General features: G+C 35.2%; 3 protein-coding genes across 7 annotated transcripts in view; all 3 read left to right on the top strand.

The window, feature by feature from the left end:
* Positions 1-24243, top strand: part of LOC129033190 (olfactory receptor 2L13) — a 161339-nt gene that overhangs the window by 37420 nt on the left and 99676 nt on the right. The window contains exon 1 of one of the 4 annotated variants that reach the window (XM_063670595.1): positions 18965-19014. The exons of the other annotated variants lie outside the window; for them this stretch is intronic. The gene's annotated coding sequence lies outside the window, so the exon portion shown is untranslated. Of the gene's footprint in view, positions 1-18964; positions 19015-24243 lie in introns of those variants that run through there. 4 annotated transcript variants of the gene reach the window in all.
* The window catches only part of LOC129033202 (olfactory receptor 2L3-like), a 76330-nt gene that overhangs the window by 37479 nt on the left and 14608 nt on the right, over positions 1-24243 (top strand). Inside the window, exons 2-3 of one of the 2 annotated variants that reach the window (XM_063670588.1) lie at positions 18935-19014; positions 22757-22851. In XM_063670588.1, coding sequence (XP_063526658.1) covers positions 19011-19014; positions 22757-22851 — 99 coding nt within the window. In that variant the 5' untranslated portion in view covers positions 18935-19010. Of the gene's footprint in view, positions 1-18934; positions 19015-22756; positions 22852-23466; positions 23488-24243 lie in introns of those variants that run through there. The other variant, XM_063670589.1, reaches the window with a different exon arrangement.
* Positions 11677-12615, top strand: LOC129033212 (olfactory receptor 2L5-like). The gene has a single exon (XM_054481385.1). It carries the CDS (start codon positions 11677-11679, stop codon positions 12613-12615), a length of 939 nt encoding a protein of 312 aa, XP_054337360.1.

Raw genomic sequence — 24243 nt, 5'->3', positions numbered from 1 at the left:
CTTCCAGAGCATTCTCAGGGAGAACAGGGGTATTTCAGGATCCCCTCCTCCTCTGGGCTTCCTCGTGTTGGGTAGGAGCTGTAAGGGACTGTCACAGTGCTTCTCTGACACAGGCCACTCGGACCTGTCTACTCTTCTGGGCACCGTGCCATTCTTGGTGGTCCCCTGAAGATGACTCTGTCCTGAGATCCAGACTGCAGGCTTCCTTTGTTTCATATGTCCAAGTCCATGTTAGTTTCTGTCTCATATCCCCCACATGTGTTTACAGGATCCCAGTGGACAGTCTTGAGTCATGACCTATAAAGTCTTTCTTTCATACAGAAATCCTCTCAAATCACCTTTTCCCACATCAAATAAGGATTCTTGCCTCCTTATTCAGCACAAATGTGTTTTGTCTACTAAAGAAGATATAAAAACAGTGTGCAATGTGCACTAGATGTGGCATCTTTTTATATTATTATACTTTAAGTTCTGGGGTATATGTGCACAACGTGCAGGTTTGTTACACATGTATACATGTGCCATGTTGGTTTGCTGTACCCATCAACTCGTCATTTACATTAGATATTTCTCCTAACGCTATCCCTCCCCCAGGCCCCCACCCCCCAAAAGGCCCCGGTGTGTGGAGAATATGTGGTGTTTGGTTTTCTGTCCTTGTGATATTTTGCTGAGAATGATGGTTTCCAGCTTCATCCATGTCCCTGCAAAGGACATGAACTCATTCTTTTTTATAGCTGTATAGTATTCCATGGTGTATATGTGCCACATTTTCTTTATCCAGTCTATTATTAATGGACATTTGTGTTGGTTCAAAGTCTTTGCTATTGTGAATAGTGCTGCAATAAACATACGTGTGCATGTGTCTTCTGCTTGCCCTCTGTGGGCTACATCCATTGTCCAACCTGTCCGATTGAGATGAACCAGGTACCTCAGTTGGAAATCCAGAAATCACCCGTCTTCTCTGTTGGTCTCGCTGGGAGATGTAGACCGGTGGTGTTCATATTCGGCCATCTTGGAAACGACTCCTAGATGTGGCATCTACTGTTATGTTCAAAGGCAGGGTTTAAAAGGTAAAGAAATTCTTTAGATTTTCAAATGCAAGAATATTGAAACAGTTGTGTTTGATTTTCAGGAAATTATCTTTGCTACCTACCCTGATTAGATCATTATATAACATACACTTGTATAAAAACATCAAATCGTAACCCATAAATTCATACAATAACAGTGTATCAACTAAATAAGTATTTCTTAAAAACATTTATAAAATTCCAAATATATAAAATGGACTAATGTTACTTTTTCAAGATAGAAGGCATAATTAATTTACTGGAAACCATGGAAAATTTGAGTACATTTAAGGTACTCTTTGGCATAAAATTTTAATTACTAAATATACCCTAGATAGTATTATACCACAATCAGTAGTTACATCATTTTTATCATCAATTTTAATAACAGAAAATTATTTTAAAATTTAATGGGCATTTCCAGAAGAAAGGAAACAATATAAACATATACTTAAAATATGTTAAAGATAACTCCAATATGTGATATTTTAATACCTTCTACTTGTGTGTTTTAAGTAAATTAACATAGTTCCACTTTTATGTTCTAAAACTTATTGCCAATATAAACTAAATTGGGAAAGAAATTAATATATAAGACACATCATTGGGATGAATGCAGTGAATAACAACATATAAAATGTAGGATTTCATAAAGTATTAGAGATACAAATGCATTAGTAAAACCTGAATAAACATAATTGTTTCTTTTCCCACTGAGTTTACCTTTGACTTGACTTGTAACATCTAAATACATTATCAGAACTCATTTCTAAACCTTGGACTAAGGCCATCCTATGTTATTAGTGACTCAGCCTAGAATGTCCAAACTCTCAGTGGACATTCCCCGGTGAATCCTAGCAAAACAGTCATTAAACTTGTTCTTCGGGTAAGTAAACACCGGAATCATGGTTGCTACTGCATCACCATGAAGGTCTCTAAAATCTCAAGTGTAGGGATGAAAATGAATACATACCTTTCTTTAAAAAGCATTCAGAAATCTTGCTCAGAAAATGACTTTGTTCATATGATGACTGTACGACTTTCACAGCTAACCGAGGCAGTGCGTGTTTGAAATTGAGGAGATAATAAAAGGTACTAATTATATTTGTATTTTAAAATTTTTATTGATCACAGGAAAGAAGGGACTCTGGCAATTGCTTAAGAGAACTTTGTTTCAGAAATAGAATTGAAGTGAAGTTTGAGCAATAGTGACTGTACTTTCTGTTAACAAAATTCAGCAGAAATCTTGGAGTATAGAATGCAGACAACCAACAGTGGTTTTGCTGCTAATTCATAAATGTGTCTTCTGGATGGGAAGCTAAATGATGATCATGGAAGAGATGGGGCTAAATTACATTAGAATATGCTTTTATGGGCTCAGGTGAAATTAATGAATCCACATATAATAATCCAGTCTTTCTAGTAAAATAGCTGGAAAGTACTAGTGTTGTTTTTGCATAAAAATATTAAAATGACGTTAAGGTAAAGGCAAAATGAGAATGGTTAAAATTACCATCCGTAACGCAATAATATATATTTTTTAAAATAAAGGACCCTCTTCTGGAAATAAATAATGCAGGTAACCATATGATTAGTAGCTGTGATATGGTTATCCATATTTTGTTTTTACACCCAATTTGTGCAAAATTATAGTGCTTTGTGCTTTTAATTTTTATATTGTGTTTATTTTTTCTTCAAGACACAAGGTAAACTTCCAGTGAAATAATAGAAATATCTGCTTTATTATTATTATTATTATACTTTAGGTTTTATGGTACATGTGCGCAATGTGCAGGTAAGTTACATATGTATACATGTGCCATGCTGGTGCGCTGCACCCACTAACTTGTCATCTAGCATTAGATATATCTCCCAATGCTATAAAAATAAATAAATAAATAAATAAAAAATAAAATTTAAGGAGAGAAAAAAAAGACAAATATCTGCTTTAACAAGCATGCAGAGTTTTTGTGAGAAGCAAATGAGCATAGTATGTGGAAACAATGTGAAGGCTATATTATTCTACAGTCATAGCGGATAACAAGTGTGTGAGTGTGAGTGATAGTGATTATGTTGATGTTGAGGGCACTGATAATGAGAAAGATGCTTAAACTTGCAGCTTCTCTTCAGTGATACCCTCAGTCAAGTAATACACGTTCACTATGTCACAGACTGCTCATAATAACAATTTTTTTTTTTTTTTTTTTTTTGAGACGGGGTCTCGCTCTGTCACCCAGGCTGGAGTGCAGTTGCGCGATCTCGGCTCACTGCAAGCTCCGCCTCCCGGGTTCACACCATTCTCCTGCCTCAGCCTCCCGAGTAGCTGGGACTACAGGCGCCCACCACCACGCCCGGCTAATTTTTTGTATTTTTAGTAGAGACGGGGTTTCACCGTGTTAGCCAGGGTGGTCTCGATCTCCTGACCTCGTGATCCGCTCGCCTAGGCCTCCCAAAGTGCTGGGATTACAAGCGTGAGCCACCGCGCCCGGCCATAATAAAAATTTTAAGTAGAGAAGCCTTATTTTGTGATGAATAATAATTTTTCTTTGAAAATAGTTTTGATAAAACTGAGGACACTGTAGGTTTCATAAATCTGTGCTTTAGTGGAAAACTGCAGTATCTAGACTCAAGAGGACCATCCTCCTTGGTTCCCAACTCTATCACTAGGTCATTGCACAGTCATAAATAACTCTCTTCAAATCCTTGTGATTCAGTTATTCTTCCTTCTGATAATGAGAATATAGTCGAAAAATCTTTGTCTTCTATGAATATATGAATCACTATGATTAGGTTATTTTTATTATCTCATTTTCAACTCTAAATTGAAGGATAGGAAAAAGAGATCCATGCAATGCAATGATGCGTTCTGACTTTAAAGGATAGTAATATGTAATTCATTTCAAACCGTGTGGAGAATTGTAATTATTATGCTGAATATGTACATCCTCAACTTGATTATGTAGTGTATTATATGTGTATTTTTTAGTAAGTGAATTCTTCCAGTAGGGAAACTTTTATATTGGGAACAAGACAGAAATTGCATTTCTTTTAGAGTTTCTGAGAAGCCATTTTTCTATAAAGGTATGTATGGCTGCTGCTGGATCAAGAGAAAGTACAGTAAAACCAGGTGATACGAGGAAACAGAAGTTGAAATGATGAAATTTTAATCATTAAAATAATCTTATTTGTGATTAAAAAATTTTTATTATTTCACAGTTATTTACCATCTATAATGATTTTTTTATTTTAAAAAATTTAACCTCTTATATTTTTGTTTTGGATAATTAACAAGTGAGCCAGCCTTATTTCAGACTTACTGCCTAAAAATATTTGAAGGATAAAGTAGACCATACATTTTTAAAAAGTTTATGTAAATGTTTATTTGTATATATCACGTATGTTTATATGTTTGCATAAATATGTATATGTGTATATCAACTTATATGTGTATGTGTTTGTTTGTCTATATGTATATGCATATATGTATGTGTGTTTGTGTGTAATCTAGAGAAGTTCACTTAAAATCTCTGAATCTCAATTTCATCATCTATAAAATGTCGTGGTGATGTCCATGTGAAGAGCTTGTTATTAGGATTAAATCTAATGGAATTATGGAACAAATCCTGACATATTACAAGTGCCAGCGTGTGGAGACAGTCAATAAAAGTTCATGCCATTATCCTTCCTTTCATGCCAGATGTCGCCCGGGTTGAAGGTTTGGTTTTCCTACTCACTATGAAACCATCTTCGGAATTTTTTCTGCTTGCTTTTTACGCCAGTGTATAACATCATGAATGCTGATGCCTAGATATATACATTTTATGAGAATTACAAAAATAAAAGCAAGTGTAAATGTTTTTAAATGGGCTTAAAATACTTATAGCTATTTTGGTGGATAAAAAACTAAGGGACAGAAATAACCCATTTGGATTTATTTTTATCTAAGAAAAAATGTCCTCCTTAAATTACTTAGACAGATGTATAATGGCTGAGACTGCTTCCTTGTTAGTGACAGGGCTCTAATTTTATTTAAATAATGTAGTATGATATAATTAGAACCATGGAACATGAATAATCAAAGAGACACTACATTGGTGTTCTTGAGATATTGTAACGTCACAGAACGTATCTCCTGCCACTCACCACTTGCAAAGTCCAATTAACAAGAACAAGGTCTGGTAGAAAGAAAGTGACTTTTTCTTCCAAGCTTAGCTGAGAGGAAACAGGACAGGTGTCTGCCTTAATGGGCAGTGCTTCCCCTTTCAGGGCAGTAGGCAGGGTCTTTTAAAGGGGTTTTGGCATGAATGACATGCAGGGGGTGAGGAGATAGGGGGTCCAGTGATTTTCTTCTGATGTCTTTTCTACCCGCTGGTCTGGCTGGCACCATCGCAGGCAGAGCTGGGTTGTAAATTGAGGCAATCTCCTAGTGGGAGGGAGTTTTGGGGGTGCCTGATTTGCTTCAAGGTTCCGTGTCTAGAACTTCTAGGTAAACACAAAGTCATATAAACCTGCCTTGTAGAAAGTGTCTGGTGGAGACAGTAAAGGATATATTTGCATTCCTAACCAGCTAAGAAGGAGGTGGGAGGAGGAGGAGAAAATAAGTCATTATTATTATTATTATTTTTAAATGAGGTAGTCAGTTACAATGTGGCAATAAATATGAGATCTGATGTGCCATTTAGGATTCTGTCCTATGTTACATTTTCTCTTTTTAAAATTAGGACTATAACTATCCATGGAAAGTTGATCATAGACTGCCCTATGTAAAATACAAATGATAGAAATGTTTGAAATGTTAATTGTGTTAGTAATTTCAAATAGTACATATTCTACTTGCCAATAACTAAACTACTAATATAAATTACATACTCTTGCATCAGAATTAATGCTGATCTTATACTGTTTCCAAATGACATATATGAAAATAATTTGTTCTTCTGAATTGTGCTTCACAAATTACCAGAGGTCATAAAATAATTGGAAATAATTTGCTCTGTAGAGGCTGAGAAACTTGCCAGAATTTTCTTAAAATGTATTTGGGAATCCAAATATGGAATAATTTCAGTACATTTTAATGTTCTTATGAGGGTAAATATACATAAGGTAAACTGCACTATTTTAACTATTTTAAGTGTGGAGTTCGGTGGCACTAAGTACATTTATGTCGTTGTGCAACCATCCCCACCATGCATCTCCAGAACAGTTTCATTGTCTCCAACTAAAATTTTGTTCCCTATGCAATTATTCTCCTTGTCTCCCTTCCCCTATCCTCTGGGTTCCAGCATTCCACTTTCTGTCTCTATGAATTTGACTACTTTGGGTACTTCATGTAGGTGAATTCATACAATATTTGCCTATTCATGGCTTATTTCACTGAGCATAATGTATTCAAGATTTATCTATATTGTAGCATGTGTCAAAACTTCATTCACTTTTAAAACTGAATATGTACTTACTATATTTTTTTTTTACTCTTTTTTTTAATACTTTAAGTTCTAGGGTACATGTGCACAACATGCAGGTTAGTTATATATGTATACATGTGCCATGTTGGTGTGCTGCACCCATTAACTCATCATTTAACATTAGGTATATCTCCTAATGCTATCCCTCCCCCCTCCCCCCACCCCCATCCCCACAACAGACCCTGGTGTGTGATGTTCCCCTTCCTGTGTCCATGTGTTCTCATTGTTCAGTTCCCACCTATGAGTGAGAACATGCGGTGTTTGGTTTTTTGTCCTTGTGATAGTTTGCTGAGAATGATGGTTTCCAGCTTCATCCATGTCCCTACAAAGGACATGAACTCATCATTTTTTATGGCTGCATAGTATTCCATGGTGTATATGTGCCACATTTTCTTAATCCAGTCTATCATTGTTGAACATTTGGGTTGGTTCCAAGTCTTTGCTATTGTGAATAGTGCCGCAATAAACATATGTGTGCATGTGTCTTTATAGCAGCATGATTTATAGTCCTTTGGGTATATACCCAGTAATGGGATGGCTGGGCCAAATGGTATTTCTAGTTCAAGATCCCTGAGGAATTGCCACACTGACTTCCACAATGGTTGAACTAGTTTACAGTCCCACCAACAGTGTAAAAGTGTTCCTATTTCTCCACATCCTCTCCAGCACCTGTTGTTTCCTGACTTTTTAATGATTGCCATTCTAACTGGTGTGAGATGGTATGTCATTGTGGTTTTGATTTGCATTTCTCTGATGGCCAGTGATGAGGAGCATTTTTTCATGTGTCTGTTGGCAGCATAAATGTCTTCTTTTGAGACGTGTCTGTTCATATCTTTTGCTCACGTTTTGATGGGGTTGTTTGTTTTTTTCTTGTAAATTTGTTTGAGTTCATTGTAGATTCTGGATATTAGCCCTTTGTCAGATGAGTAGATTGCAAAAATTTTCTCCCATTCTGTAGGTTGCCTGTTCACTCTGATGGTAGTTTCCTTTGCTGTGCAGAAGCTCTTTAGTTTAATTAGATCCCATTTGTCAATTTTGGCTTTTGTTGCCATTGCTTTTGGTGTTTTAGACATGAAGTCCTTGCCCATGCCTATGTCCTGAGTGGTGTTGCCTAGGTTTTCTTCTAGGGTTTTTATGGTTTTAGGTCTAATGTTCAAGTCTTTAATCCATCTTGAATTAAATTTTATATAAGGTGTAAGGAAGGGATCCAGTTTCAGCTTTCTACATATGGCTAGCCAGTTTTCCCAGCACCGTTTATTAAATAGGGAATTGTTTCCTCATTTCTTGTTTTTGTCAGGTTTGTCAAAGATCAGATGGTTGTAGATATGCGGCATTATTTCTGTGGGCTCTGTTCTGTTCCATTGGTCTATATCTCTGTTTTGGTACCAGTACCATGCTGTTTTGGTTACTGTAGCCTTGTAGTATAGTTTGAAGTCAGGTAGCGTGATGCCTCCAGCTTTGTTCTTTTGGCTTAGGATTGACTTGGCAATGTGGGCTCTTTTTTGGTTCCATATGAACTTTAAAGTAGTTTTTTCCAATTCTGTGAAGAAAGTCATTGGTAGCTTGATGGGGATGGCATTGAATCTATAAATTACCTTGGACAGTATGGCCATTTTCACGATATTGATTCTTCCTACCCATGAGCATGGAATGTTCTTCCATTTGTTTGTATCCTCTTTTATTTTGTTGAGCAGTGGTTTGTAGTTCTCCTTGAAGTGGTCCTTCGCGTCCGTCGTAAGTTGGATTCCTACGTATTTTATTCTCATTGAGTCTTTAAGTAACTTTGGATATTATTGACATCTTAACAGTGTTAAGCCTTCCAATCTATAAATACAGGATATATTTCCATTTATTTATGTCTTCTTTAATTGCTGTAATCAACAGTTTGTCATTTTTCAGTGTATAAGCCTTTTACCTTCTTGGTTATTTTTATTCCTAAGTGTTTCATTTTTTTGATACTGTTGTAAATAAAATCACAATCTCTTTTTCAGACTGTTTGTTTTTAGTGTATAGCCACTTGAAGCCTAGGCTCAGAACAGACACAGTTTTGCTTCTGACACATTCAATGAGTCACAGCAATTTTGGCTGTTGTTGCATGCTGCAATTTTGGTTATTTTGTTAATTATTTGTAATAGTTTTTAGTGTGTAGAATCCCATGGCTTTCTACATATATAGTTATGTCATATGCAAATAGAAATTATCGTGCTTCCTTTCTTTTAATTAAGATAACTTTTTTCTTCTTTTGTTCTATTGCTTTGGCTGAACTTCCAGTAACATGTTGAATAGATGCAGTGAAAGTGGACATTTGTGTCTTGTTCCAAATCCTAGAGTAAAAATTGTCATTCTCATTATTAGCATGAAGTTGTGGGTTAAATTCTTAACTGTGATAAAATTTTTACATCACTTAATGTTTTATTCAAGTAATGCATAGACATGGTATCCACAGTCCACAGGCTAAAATATTGGACCCATAACAAACTCTTCCTGACCCCAAAGATAAGGACTTCAAAATTTCTTACCAGTCTTGCCCTGTTTTTGCCCACATATTTTCAAACAATATGCTTATCTGCTAATGCTTGATTTAAATATCTCAAATACCAGCCCTTGACTCATGACACAGGCCACTGTCACTAGTTACCTGCTCCCCCCCAGCATCACTACCCCCGAACTCATTACCCTTCTCCCACTTTGTCCACATAAATACATTCCAATTTATGTCTGCAGCAAGGGATTGACAGCATCATCTCATCTTATAGAATCTAATGATTAAATACAAAAAATATATACTCTTGTAAAACCTGATGGTAATACATATATGTATGTATTTCTTTTGATTATTATTACTACTATTTCTCTCAAAAACTTAATATTTTGTCTCTAGATAGTTAAAATTTTTAGAAGTGTTTTCAAGGAGACACAATTTTCATGAAATTTTTTCTAGGAAAATATTTCTCACTTTGTGATTTAACATGCCATTTGAGTATGGTGGCTAATATATTTCAGTTCTGAGAAATTTTTTTTTACAATATTGAGTTTATTATTATTTTCCATGTGCATTTCTGGGAATGCCTGTAAGTATATGTTGGTCCTGTTATATTAATTTTCTAATATTTCTCTCTCTTCTAATTTTCAATACTTTCAGGTTGTTTTCTTTTTTCCTTCTGATAGAATTTTCCCAATTTGTCTTTTGAAACTTTCGTTTTAACTTTTATCAATTATGGTATTTTTAATTTCCAAGAGTCATTTATCGTTACCTGTCACATCCTTTTACGTAGATAATGATATTTATTTTGTGGATTTCGTAATGTATCATACATATCTTCCTTCCTAAAGGTAGGAATTCTTATTTTTTAAAAATCATTCTTTTTGCAGATTTCTGATCATTTTAACTCAGGGTATATGTACATGTGTATTGAAGTTTAAGTGAGTGTACATCTTTGTCTGTGTGTGTATAGATGTGTGTTTGCACACTGTGTGGATCTTACTCTTTCAGGTTGTTACACTTCCTCAAAGGTCTGCTGACCTTTGGCTCTAAAATAATATTTAAGCCTAAAGACTTCAGTCCTTTTAGGCATTCAGTGCAAAGTCTTCCACTGACATTTTCTGTCTGGAGGAGAATGGTCGAACCACCTATACCCAGGAAACTGTCAAGTTGCTGCTTCCTTTTTTCCATTTAAGTGAATGATCATTTCTCCAAACCCCTTCTTTTGAAGGATCATAATTTGTTGTTTTTGCTTCCCTAGTGCTTAGATTACATTATACTTTTTGGATCCTTCTAAATAGTTGATAAATATTCTTATGATCCTTTCATAAGAGTTGGAGGATCCACAAAGTCTATGTAATCTAAGCATTAGGGGAGCAAAGATACGGAATACAGATTCTATTGGGGAGAGTGTGAGCAGAGACATGGAAGGTAAAATGAACTTGGCATATAGATATTCAGATGGGGGTCTGCACTAACTTGAGAATTCTGAAATTGGATGAGAAGGCAAAAGAGAATGGATGGTGGTGGACATTAAAAATGAACCATATGAATTACATTTCATGAAAAAGGTACGTAAAATAAGGATGTATTCTACATTTCTAAATAGAAGAACCAAATAATGATGTTTAACTAATGAAAGTTTGACTTAGAATTATTATGCAAAGACAATTCAAGAAGGAAATATAAGTTACTCCAAATGAGCCATAGGCTGCTGCAGTTCTAAAGAATAAATGTAGAAAAAAATCATCCTGAAAAAGTAGTGCTAAATTGTTCATAATATGGATCCATAACATATGCATAAAATTTACCATTGCATGCATATGTTTTAAGCATAACAAATGATCTTGATGACATCTGAGTTCGTGTTGGGCAGCAAACATTCGTATCCTATTGAAGTTGTAAGAGAAATGTTTTTTTCCTATGAATGTATATATTTCTTATTAAAAATTGTGGTTATAAGTATTTGTCTCACAAAATATAATTTCTGGGTAAGAAAATAAGATATTTTTTCTAAATAGGAAAGATTAATTCGTCATTTATGAGTTGTAAAATTGTATAAATAATTCATAGTCTAACTAAACTAAGGACTTTTTAAAAACCATTGGCTTACTGTTTTATAACTAGTCCCCCTTATCCACTGCTTTGCTTTTCGTGGTTTCTCCTGTAATCAACTGTCATCTGAGATTGCATGGAAAATTCCACAAATGAGCACTTCATAAATTTTAAATTTGTTTTCGGTCATAGCCCAATGTTGCATCACCGTGCCTACATTGTTCCCCTCACTTTGTCTCATCATGTAGACATTTTATCTTCCCCTGAAGCATTTTATCATCAGAAGAAAAATGAACACCATTCAATAAGATATTTTGAGAGAAAGAAAAAAACTGCATTCGCATAACTTTTATTACAGTATATAATTATAATTGTTCAATTTTCTTTTTAGTTATTTTTGTTAATCTCTTCCTTGCCTAATTTATAAATTAAACTTTATAATATATATTTATTGATACAAAAATAGTGTATATAGGGTTCAGTGTAAACCCCAATTTCAGGCATCCACTGGCGGGCTTGAAATGCATCCCCTGCAGATAAGGGGGAGCGACTGTACTTGACTTACCCTTGTGTCCCCCTTCAGGAAGGATCATATGAATGCTCCATGGAAAATTACAATCAAACATCAACTGATTTCATCTTGTTGGGATTGTCCCCACCACCAAAAATTGGCCATTTCATCTTCATTCTCATTAATTTCGTTTTCCTAATGGCTCTAATTGGAAACCTATCCATGATTCTTCTCATCTTCTTGGACACCCATCTCCACACACCCATGTATTTCCTACTTAGTCAGCTCTCCCTCATTGACCTAAATTACATCTCCACCATTGTTCCTAAGATGGTTTATGATTTTCTGTATGGAAACAAGTCTATCTCCTTCATTGGATGTGGGATTCAGAGTTTCTTCTTCCTGACTTTAGCAGGTGCAGAAGCACTGCTCCTGACATCAATGGCCTATGATCGTTATGTGGCTATTTGCTTTCCTCTCCACTATCCCATCTGTATGAGAAAAAGAGTGTGTGTGCTGATGATAACAGGATCTTGGATGATGGGCTCCATCAACTCTTGTGCTCACACGGTATATGCACTCCGTATCCCATATTGCAAGTCCAGAGCCATCAATCATTTTTTCTGTGATGTTCCAGCTATGTTGACCCTAGCCTGCACGGATACCTGGGTCTATGAGTGCACGGTGTTTTTGAGTACCACCATTTTTCTTGTGTTTCCCTTCATTTGTATTGCGTGTTCCTATGGCCGGGTTCTCCTTGCTGTCAACCGCATGCACTCTGCAAAAGGGAGGAAGAAAGCCTATTCAACCTGTAGCACCCACCTCACTGTAGTAACTTTCTACTATGCACCCTTTTCTTATACCTATCTATGTCCAAGATCCCTGCGATCTCCGACAAAGGACAAGATTTTGGCTGTCTTCTACACCATCCTCACCCCAATGCTCAACCCCATCATCTACAGCCTGAGAAACAAGGAGGTGATGGCGGCCCTGACACGAGTGATTCAGAAAATCTTTTCGGTGAAAATGTAGACATACTTTCTGCCTTAGAGTCAAAGCGCTAGGTTCATATCAACTCAGCAGTGTACAGCAGTTAAGGAAAATATTATTACATGCCTGTTGTGTCAAACAGAAATTAATCTAAAAGATTTGTATTTTAATTTAGTCTTGGCATTTCAATTGCATATTCTAAGGCACCTATTTTTGTTTTGTATTTGTTTCTTTTTATCAAAAGATAGATCATATATTCATTTCTTTCCTAAAGTAATGATTTATTAAATTTTTACCTCAGGATAAAGAATTATGTCTGGCGAGCAGTCTACTTGGCTTTAGGTAAACAAGAGTTTCTCCATAAGAGGTTCTAGACAGCTACCTTCTATAGAACCTCTTAGACTGTGGTTGACTTCGACTCAGTTGAGTGTCAAGTAGGTTATTTAAAACATTCGCAGTCACATCACAACACACTCAACGTTTCCCTCCTGAGTAGCCACTGGTATTCTCGTGCAAGACATTCTCTTCTGCACAATTTTATTTCTACTTACTCTTGTCATAAATCAACAGGTCTATTTAGTGTGATTTGGGATCAGCTCCTCTTCTCCACTATTTGTATACATGCTTAGGCATGTGCCCAAAAGGATCAACGTTATTTTCATAAAAGTTATCCGCTTAGGTCCTTTCTCTGAGTGAAAGGCCATTGCTCTCCAGAAGAGCCCATTCCTGAGAAACTCTTTAATCTCTGAGGAGAGGAGGCAAGAAGGAAGGTAGAATGAGCAAGTAAGAAAAGCCCCGAATTATCCAAGTGACAGCAGTGGTGAATGACTGATAGACAGTTGGTCCTTGAACAACATAGATTTGAACTGTGCAGGTCCACTTGGATGTGGCTTTTTTTCTGCCTCTGCTCCTCCTGAGACAGCAAGACCAACCTCTCCTCCTCTTCCTACTACTCAGCCTACTCAATGTAAAGGCAACGTGGATGAAGATCTTTATGACAAACCACATTCACTAAATAAGTAGTAAATATATTTTCTCTTTCTGATGATTTTCTTCATAAGATTTTCTTTTTCTAGCTTACTCTACTGTAAGAATACAGTATATAATACATATAAGATACAAAGTGTGAATTAATTAATTATTTATGTTATTTTTAAGGCTTTCTGTCAACAGTAGGCTATCATTAGTTATGTTATGGGGGGAGTTTGAAGTTATATGCAGATATGTTTTATTTCAACTTCTGTTTTAGGTATGAGAGTACATGTGGATATTTTTACATGGGAATATTGCACGTTGCTTAGAGTTAGAGTGTGGATCCTGTCACCTGGTAGTGAACATAGTACCCAATCAATAGTTTTTAATCCCACCCCCTGCCTCTAGCAGTGCACAGTGTCTACTGTCACCATATTTATGTCCATGTGTGGGCCAATGCTTAGTTCCCACTTACAAGTGAGAACATTCTGTATTTGGTTTGCTCTTCCTCAGTCAATTTGCTTAGGATTATGGCCCCCAGCTCCATCCATGTCACTTGCAAACAGTATGCTCTTATTGTTTTTTACACCTATGTAGTGTTTCATGGTGTATATGTAGCATATTTTCTTATTCCAATTCACTATTGATGGGCACCTAGGTTGATTGTAGGTCTTTGCTGTTGTGAATAGTGCAGCAATGAGCATAGGAATGCATGTGTCTTTTTGGTAGAATGATTTTGTGTGTGTGTGTGTGTATACAGAGCACTGGAATTTCTGGGTCAAATGGTATCTCTGTTTAAGTATTTTGAGAACTCTCCAGACTGCTTTCCATAGTGGCTGGCTAATTTACATTCCCACCAACAGTGCATAAGAATTCCCTTTTCTCTGCAGCTTCAGCAGCATCTGGTGTTTTTTTATTTTTTAATTATAGCCATAGTGACTGGTATAAAATGGTCTGTCATTGTGGCTCTGATTTGCATTTCTCTGATGATTCATGATGCTGAGTATTTTTTCTTGTTTTTTGGCCACTTGTATGTCTTCTTCACAGATGTGTCTGTTCATTGTTCATCTAATTTCTGCATTTTTAATGGGGTTAGTTTTTTGCTTGTTGATTTATTTAACTTCCCTACAGATTGTGGACATTTAATCTTTGTCAGATGCATACTGTGCAAATATTATTTCCTATTCTGTAGGTTGGTTGTTTCCTCATTGATAGTTTTTTTTTTTTTTTTTTTTTGCTGTGCAGAAGCTCTTTCATTTAATTAGGTGCCTCTTGTCAATTTTGTTTTGTTGCTATTGTTACTGCTCAGGTAGAGGGATAAGTGTGTAGGTTTTATCATGGATATTGAAATGTTTGCTCTCTGAGGCGTGTCAAAAGAGAGTTCAGATATATAAAGAATGGTAAATGGAATCTAGATTTTCTGCTGAACCAGGAGCACCATGCCCCTCATTTATTTATTTACATCAACATTATAAGGGAGATATGGAATATGTAAGATGTTTGTTGTATGCATGATACTTAGAGAAACAGATATGGGAGGTGAAAAAAAGTAGATATGATTTAGTCTTGATTCCTCAGTTAAGCCAACAAATTCCTGTGGTGCTATTTGGACAGACACTGAATGGAAAGAGACAGAGAGAGGAAGAGAGAGAGAGAGAGAGAGACCTTGTCATGAAAGAGTTTTTAAAACCAATGGACATGCATTGGTACCTATAGAACCTAGTGATGGAGTGTGACTCGGACCTGTGTAGAAAGGCTGTCTCTTCATTTCGTTAATGAACACAATGTGTGGCAGGGATGCAGGAATGTCTCTTATTCTCTTTGGCATCTTAAAGGTCCTGTATGTTTCAGATTTTGTGGCATGGAGCTTTCCTAGGGAGAATCCCAACCACAGTTGATTCCCATTTGGTCTCAGGAGCTGGGAAAAACTGGGAATGATTATGTTACTATGACTATAGCCTCCCAGTACAAGTCTTGGTTTCTCTTCTTTCTGTCCTTCAATCCAGACTGGCTTTCAGACACACACACAGAAATACTACATGATCTTACTTATATTTTGGGTCTAAAAATAAGTGGAATAGATAGAAACAGAGAGTAAAATGGTGGTTACTAGCAGTGGGGAGGGAGAGAAAGAGTGTAGGTCAAATGGTACAAACTTGAAGTTATGTAGGATGAGTAAGTCTAGATAGCTAATGAAGACTGTGGTTAATACTGTTGTATTATATATTGAAATTTTGCTAAGACAGTGGGTTTTAAGTGTTCTTAGTATAAAAATCATAACTATGGAACATGCTGTATAAATGAGTGTGGTAATCATTTCAATATGTATATGGATGTCAAACACCATGTTGTATATCTTTAATAAAATAAAACATTGTCTGGTACATCTTTAATAAAATCAACAATCAATCAGACTGGCTTGAATTGTTCCTGGAATTATCTAATTAAAATATATTTTGATGATCTCACTTTCCTTAGTATGGTATGTGATTCTCTCCATACCCTCCTACATCTGACTCTACCTGGAATTTTATGTTCTCTTCATGCTAAATTGAATGCAGTTCTCTGAACAAGTTTTGAAAAGCCAGTCCTCATGGCATTAGGTCCAATAGCTTTTATCTTTAATGCATTGTTCTCTATTCTCATAAAGTTCTTTCACTGCATGAATCCCCATCACTCCCTTTTCTCAGTGTAAACATCAGGTATCATCTACACAAGGAAGCATGCTGAATGGACTTGTTAAACTTTGTCTTTCCATTCCACTCTCATAGATCCCACTATTTCTAATAATAACATGTGTCATCAAGATGTAACAATCTCTTTTTTCTATGGCTCCACAGACTATTATCTGTTACCCTCCGTGGCTTGCTCTTTTCCTCTTCACATGCTCAGATGTTGCACTTGAGTACTAGTTCTACATTCAACCTATTCATAGCTCAAAGCATTTTTAATTATTCTTAGCCCATTGCATTTTCACATAATAATTAGAGTCAGCCTGCAAAGTGTTTACAGGAAAAATTTTTGTGTTTCATTGTGATTTCATACAATCTAGAGCATAATTAGTGGAGTAACAAAATATTTTCTATATCAGATCTCTTGATTCATTAATGAGACATATTTTACTATACATATGACTATTTATGAAGAGCAGAAACCTGTCCACATCTCAGTCAATATTCATCGGAATGATTTTTTTTGTAATTCCTCTAGAATTTATTTATTTTTTTTTATTTTTTTGAGACATCATGTCATTCTGTTACCCAGGCTGGTCCTTGTCACCAGGTCCTCACTTCCCTTAATTGCTTCTTTACATATCATCTTTAATTTTAGGAAACCTCAAGTTTTCTATTTAAAATGTTTTCCAGATCCTGAATTACAATGGGTCCACTGATGCAGTGAGTCTGCAGAGCTTGTCTGAGAAACTGACTCTGTGCAGGATGCAGAGTCTTCATCTCCCTGTCTCATGACTTCACCACTCGCTTCTCCACCAATCAGAAATCCCCACACGTTAGCTCATCATGCATCCAGACTCCTTAAAAATGCCATCCCCAAGCATCTCCAGAAGGCTGATTTGAGGCATCCTTCCTCTTCCTCCTTCAGCTGACCTACTATTGTTAAACTGTTTCTCTTCTCAACTTCCACTGTTTTGGTGTTTTGGTCTGCTACCACTCCATGGGCAATTGAACCCTGTGGGCCTAAAACAATCCTCCTGCCTCAGTCTCCCCATAGGTGGAATGACAGGCCTGTGCCACTGCGCCCTGCTCTTTTACAAACATTTAACATAAATGGTTATCACCTGAATCTTGTATCTTTGGGACATAGAATGGGACTTCTTTTCCAAATTGGTAAATATAATTATGCATTTAAAGATCCATGTGATTTAATGAATAATTCAAATGCACTGAACACAGACATCTAAAAATGTAAGATAAAGAGCTCAGTTTTATTTACATTCTTTTTCTAAACTCTTCTTTCAGAATAAACCAAGTTGTGGCCTACTGTATGCTTAGTTTTGTGCTTTGTACTGTAGAAGTGTGAAATAGTCCATTTCTATGTCCAGAAAACTCTCAGGGAGAACTGGGTATTTCAGGAGTAAGCTGCTGACTTATATCCCCCATATTTGCATACATAACCCTTGTGGGTAGTTGTGAGGTACACCTAAACGTCTTTCTTTTTTTTACAGAAATTCCCTTGAAGTCTGTCTTCCCACATCAAATAATTCTTACCTCCTCTTTCAGCACAAATGGGTTTTGTCTTCTGTCTTTTGAAGATGTGAAAACAGTTCCCTGGTTGCACTAGACATGGCAACTACTATTATGTTAACAGCCAAGGTTTTAAACTTGACAGAAAAATTCTTCAGCTTTTCAAATGCAGGAATATTGAAACATCTGTACATTTTGACTTCCAGGAAATTGTCATTTCCAAGAATGTACACCAGCTACCCTGACTGGATCATTCTACAGCATATACATGCATTAGTATATCAAATTGGCTGCTCTGAGTGCAGTGGTGTTTACAATTGATCACAACCAGTTACAGATTTCTTGGTTCCTTTTCCACTCCCACTGCTTCATCTGACTAGCCTATGCATATCAAAATATATATCAAAATAAATATAAATAAAAATACATATCAAAATGTGTCAAATAATTTATCTATTAAATACATGTGGAAAAATTCAAATACTTCTAACATTCAAAAAAAATTAAAATGAACAAATACCTCTTTTCCCATGTAGGCGGTATAATTTATTCATTTACTAGAAACAAGAAATTAGAGAACATTTAAAGCACTCTACTGAATAAAAATTTATTCAATTACTAAATATTTTCTAAATATTAATAAAACAGAGTAGTAACATCATTTTATCATCTGATTTAATAGGAGAAAATCACTTTATAATTTAATGAGCATTTCCAAATTAAAAGAAACAATTTGAATGTGTATAATACCTAAAATATGTTAGAAGATAACTCCCATGTATGTGATATCTTAATAATTTCTACTTATGTGTTTTTATTAAATTAACCTCATTCTATTTTAGTAGTTTAAATCTTACTGCCAATATAAATCAAACTGAGAAAGAAATTAATGTATGCAGACACGTTGTTACTCTGGATGCCTGAATAACAACATTCAAGCTATAGAGTGTCATAAAGTTTAGAAACACGTTAACATTGACATAATGCGAATAAATATATTTGTTAATTTCTCCATTGAGTTTACCCTTGACATGCCTTGAAACATCTAAATACATGATCAGAACTCGTTTCTGAACGTTGGACTAAGGCCATCCTCTGTTATTAGTGACTCAGCCTAGAATGTCCAAAGTCTCAGTGGACAATCCACAGTGAATACCAGCAAAACAACTGTTAATCTCATTATCCAGGTAAAGAAGGAGTGGAATCATGGTCACCACTGAATCCCCATGAAGATCTCTGGAATCTCATGTGTAGGGAAGAAAAATGAGTATGTACATTTCTTTAAAAATATTCTTGAAGCTTACTCATAAAAATTCCTTTGTTCCTATGATGACTGTAGGACTGCTGTTAGCTAACCAGTGCAGTGAGTGTTTGAAAATGAGGAAATAATAAAGGTACTAGTTATAATTGTATTTTAAAATTTTTATTGATCACAGGGAAGAAGGGACTCTGGCAAGTGCTTAAGAGGACTTTATTTCAGAAATAGAACTGAGGTGAAGTTTGAGCACTAGTAACTACTTTCTGTAACACCATTCAGCAGAAATCTTGGAGTATGAAATGCGGACAACCAAAAGTGGTTCTGCAGCTAATTCATAAATGTGGTTTCTGGACGGGAAGGGAAATGATGGTCAATGGAAGAGATAGGGATAAATTATATTAAAACATGCTTTTATGGGTGCAAGTGAAATTAAAGAACCCACATTCACAATAATGATTGTAGGAAAGATAGAAATTGTATTTCTTTTAGTTTCTGAAAAACCATTTTCCTATGAAGACATGTATGATTGTTGCCAGGTCATGCGAAAGTACAGTAAAACCAGGTGATATGAGGAAACAGAAGAAGTTGAAATGATTAAATTTTAATCATTGAAATATTCTTATTTGTAATTTAAATTTTTTTATTTCTCAATTATTGACCATCTACAATGATGTTTATTTTAATAAATATAACTTCTGTCTTTTATTTGTTTTTGGGTAATTAAAAAGTGAACCAGTCTTATTTCAGACTTACTGCCTTAACTATTTGAAGGATAAAATAGACCACATATTTTTTAAAAGTTTATACAAACATATATTTATTTATATATGTAACATATATTTATATGTTTGCATAGATATGTATATGTGTATATAAACTTATGTGTGTGTGTGTGTGTGTGTATATATATATGCATATGTGTGCGTGTGTGTGATTTGGGATATACAGAATTTCACTAAAAACCTCTGAATCTCAATTTAGTCGTCTATAAAATGTCTGTGGTGATGTCCACGTGAAGAGCTTGTTATTAGAATTAAAACCAATGGAATCACAGAACAAATCCTGACATATTGCAGGTGCCAGTGTGTGGAGATAGTCAATAAATGTGATCCTTTCTTTCATGTAGGGTGTCACCAGGGTTGAAGGTTTGGTTTTCCTTCTTGCTATGAAACTATCATCAGATTTTTTTCTGCTTGCTTTTTCCTTCGTATGTAACATTATTAATGGTGATGCCTAGATATATACATTTTATGAGAGTTACAAAAATGAAAGTGAGTGGAACTTTTTACAATAGGCTTAAAATTTATAGCTATACTGGTGGATTAAAAAATTAAGAGACAGAAGTAACCCATGTGGATTTATTTTTACATAAGAAAAAAATCCTCTTCACATTACTGAAACATATATAATGGCTGAGACTGCCTCCTTGTTAGGGACAGGGCTCTAATTTTATTTAAATAATGTAATATGATAGAATTAGAACCCTGGAACATGAATAATCAAAGAGACACTACATTGGTGTTCATGAGATATTGTAACATCACAGAACACATCTCCTGCCACTCACCACTTGTAAAGTCCTATTAACAAGAGCAAGGTCTGGTAGAAAGAAAGTGACCTTTTGTTCCAAGCTTGGTTGAGAGGAAGCAGGACAGGCTTCTGCCTTAATGGGCAGTGCTTCCCCTTTCAGGGCAGTAGGCAGGGTCTTTTAAGGGGGTCTTGGCATGAATGACATGCAGGGGGTGAGGAGATAGGGGGTCCAGTGATTTTCTTCTGATGTCTTTTCTACCCGCTGGTCTGGCTGGCACCATCGCAGGCAGAGCTGGGTTGTAAATTGAGGCAATCTCCTAGTGGGAGGGAGTTCTGGGGGTACCTGATTTGCTTCAAGGTTCCGTGTCTAGAACTTCTAGGTAAACACAAAGTCATATAAACTTGCCTTGTAGAATGTGTCCGGTGGAGAGAGTAAAGGATAGATTTGCATTTTTAAACAGCTAAGTAGGAGGTGGGGGGAGAATGGAAAAATAAATGTGTTATTTTTCTTTTTTAAAAATAGGATTGTCAGTTACAACATGGCATTAAATATGAGATCTGATGTGCCATTTAATATTCTGACATATGTTACTTTTCCTCTTTTTAAAATTAGGATAATAATCATCTCATGGAAACTTTATCATCACTGTCCTATATAAAATACAAATGATAGAAATGTTTGGAATATCAATTGTGTTAGTAATTTCAAATAGTACATATTCTACTTGCCAATAATTAAACTACTAATATAAATTACATGCTATTGCATCAGTCTTAATGCTGATCTCATATTGTTTCTGAATGACATATCTAAAAAATAATTTGTTTTTCTAAATTGTCCTTCACAAATTACCAGAGGTCATAAAATAATTGAAAATAACTTGCTCTGTAGAGGCTCAGAAACTTGCAGGAATTTTCTGAAAATGTATTTGGAAATCCAAATATGGAATAATTTCAGTACATTTAAATGTTTTCATTATTTTTATTCATTAAGATAATATGTATTATCTTACCTATTAAATAAACATAAACTGCACCACTGTAACTATTTTAGGTGCAGAGTTCTATGTCATTAAGTACATTTATATTGTTGTGCAAACATCCCCACCATGCATCTCCAGAACAGTTTCATTGTCTCCAACTAAAAGTTTGTTCTCCACACAATTATTCTCCTTGTTTCCCTTCCCCTGGGGTCCAGCATTCCACTTTCTGTCTCCATGAATTTGACTACTCTGGGTACTTCATGTAGGTGAATTCATAAAATATTTGCCTCTTTGTGGCTTATTTCACTTTGCATAATATAATCAAAGTTCATCTATGTTGTAGCATGTGTCACAATTTATTTGATGATTTAAATGAATAATATTCCATTGTATGTACTCAGTAGATTTTTTATTGATTTCTCTGTGGATGGGCACTTAAGTTGTTTCTGCCTTTGGGGTATTGTGATAATACTGCTGTGAACGTGGGCATATAAGTATCTTTTTGAGTGTCTTATTTCTTTGGGTCCACATTCAGAAGTGAAATAGCTGGAGCACATACTAATTCTGCTTAATTTTTGAAGAAATTACTATACAGATGGTCCAGAAACACAGTAATTTGACAATTTTTTGTTTTTACTATGCATTTATAAAAATATAAAACCCTACTGTAAGTCAAGGAGCATCTGAAATTACAATGGTTTGACTTAAAATATTTTAACATTGAGATGACTTTTTCCCGATAGTAAATGTGTATTTTACTTACAATATTTTCAACTCATAATGGTTTTTCAGGATGAAACCCCATCATAAATTGAGAAGCTTCTCAATCATTTTCCACAGAGGCTATACAACTTCATTTTGGTTCTGACTATACTTTTATGGTTTTATCTCTTACACTTAGGTCTTTGATTTATTTTGACTTGATTTTTCTATGTGATAGAAAGTAACCATCCAATATCAAAATTTTGAATGTAGTTATCCACTTTTCAAGCACTGTTTATTGAAAAGACTGTCCCTTCCACATTGAGTAAACTTGGTTCTCTTGCCAAAAAAATTGCTGTGTATATGAAAGCCTATTTATTGACTCTGTTTTCTTCACTCTTCTCTCTTCTCTCTTCTCCCTTCTCCTTCTCCTTCTCCTCCTCTTCTTCTTCTTTCCTCTTCTTCTTCTTCTTCCTCCTCCCCCTCCTCTTCTTTCTTCTTCTTCTTCTTTCTTCTTCTTTTTTTTTTTTTTGTAGAGATCGTATTGTACCATGTTTCCCTGGCTGGTCTGGAAGTACTAAGCTCAAGGAATCTGCCAGCCTCGGCCTCCCAAAATGCTGGGATTTCACGTGTGAGCCACCACACCTGAATGCCATTTTCTTCTATTGGTATACATGTCTGGCTTTATGCCAATGCCATAGTGTTTTGATTTCTGTAGCTTTTGGAATTGGAGAAATTCAAGGATGTCCACTCTTACCTCTTCAACGTAGTATTGGAAGTCCTAGCCAGAGCAGTCAGAAAGGGAAAGAAATAAAGGGCATCCCAATCAGTAAAGAAGAAGCCAAATTGTCACTTTTTGCTGATATGATTGTTTACCTAGAAAACTTTAAAGCCTTCTCCAGAAAGCATCTAGAACTGATAAAAGAATTCAGGAAAATTTCTGTTTACAAAATTAATGTACACAATTCAGCTGTAAAAAAAAATAAATCACTTGGGATTATATGTAACCAAGGGGTGAAAGACCTCTATAAGGAAAATGACACAAATAAATGGAAACACATACCATGCTCATGGATGGGTGAAATCGATATTGTGAAAATGACCATACTACTAAAAACAATCTACAATTTCAATGTAATTCCCAACAAAATATTACCATCATTCTTCACAGAAGTAGAAAAAACAATTCTAAAATTCATATGGAACCAAAAAGAGCCCGCATAGCCAAAGCAAGACTCAGCAAAAAGAACAAATCTGGAGGCATTTGGTAAGTTTTAAAATCAGAAAGTATCACTCTTTCAATTTTGTCCTTAAAAAAAAATGTCTTCCAGATTTTTTGACTATTCAAGGTCCCTTGAGATTTCATAAAAATTTTAGCATGGGTTTTTCTATTTCTGAAAAAAAGATTTATTATTATAATTTTCATAGAGATTCCATTGAATCTTTAAGTGACTTTGGATATTCTTGACATCCCAACAGTGTTAAGCCTTCCAATCTATAAATATAAAATGTATTTCCATTTATTTCTGTCTTCTTTAATTGCTCTAATAAACATTTTGTCATTTTTCAATATATAAGCCCTTTACTTCCTTGGTTAGGTTTAATCCTAAGTGTTTCATTTCTTTTTGATACTATTGTAAATAAAATCACAATCTCATTTTCAGATTGTTTATTGTTAATGTATAGTCACTTGAAACCTAGGCTCAGAACTGACACAATTTTACTTCTGACATATTCAATGAGTCACAGCAAACTGTCAGTGTATAGGAGTGCAAAAGCTTTCAACTATTGATGTTGCATGCTGTAATTTTGCTTATTTTGTTAATTATTTATAACAGTTTTCTTTGTGTGGAATCCTAAGGTTTTCTACATATATAGTTATGTCATAAACAAAAAATATTTTACTTCTTTCTTTTGAATTAAGATAAATTGTTTTTGTTCAATTGCTTTGGCTGAACTTCCAGCAATATGCTGAATAGATGAGGTGAAAGTTGACATTTGTGACTTGTTCCAAATCTTAGAC

Source organism: Pongo pygmaeus, chromosome 1 (assembly GCF_028885625.2).
Source record: "Pongo pygmaeus isolate AG05252 chromosome 1, NHGRI_mPonPyg2-v2.0_pri, whole genome shotgun sequence".
NCBI classification, from domain to species: Eukaryota; Metazoa; Chordata; class Mammalia; order Primates; family Hominidae; genus Pongo; species Pongo pygmaeus.
The sequence above is the reverse complement of the archived record's forward strand: the minus strand, read 5'-3'. Positions and strand labels throughout refer to the sequence as shown.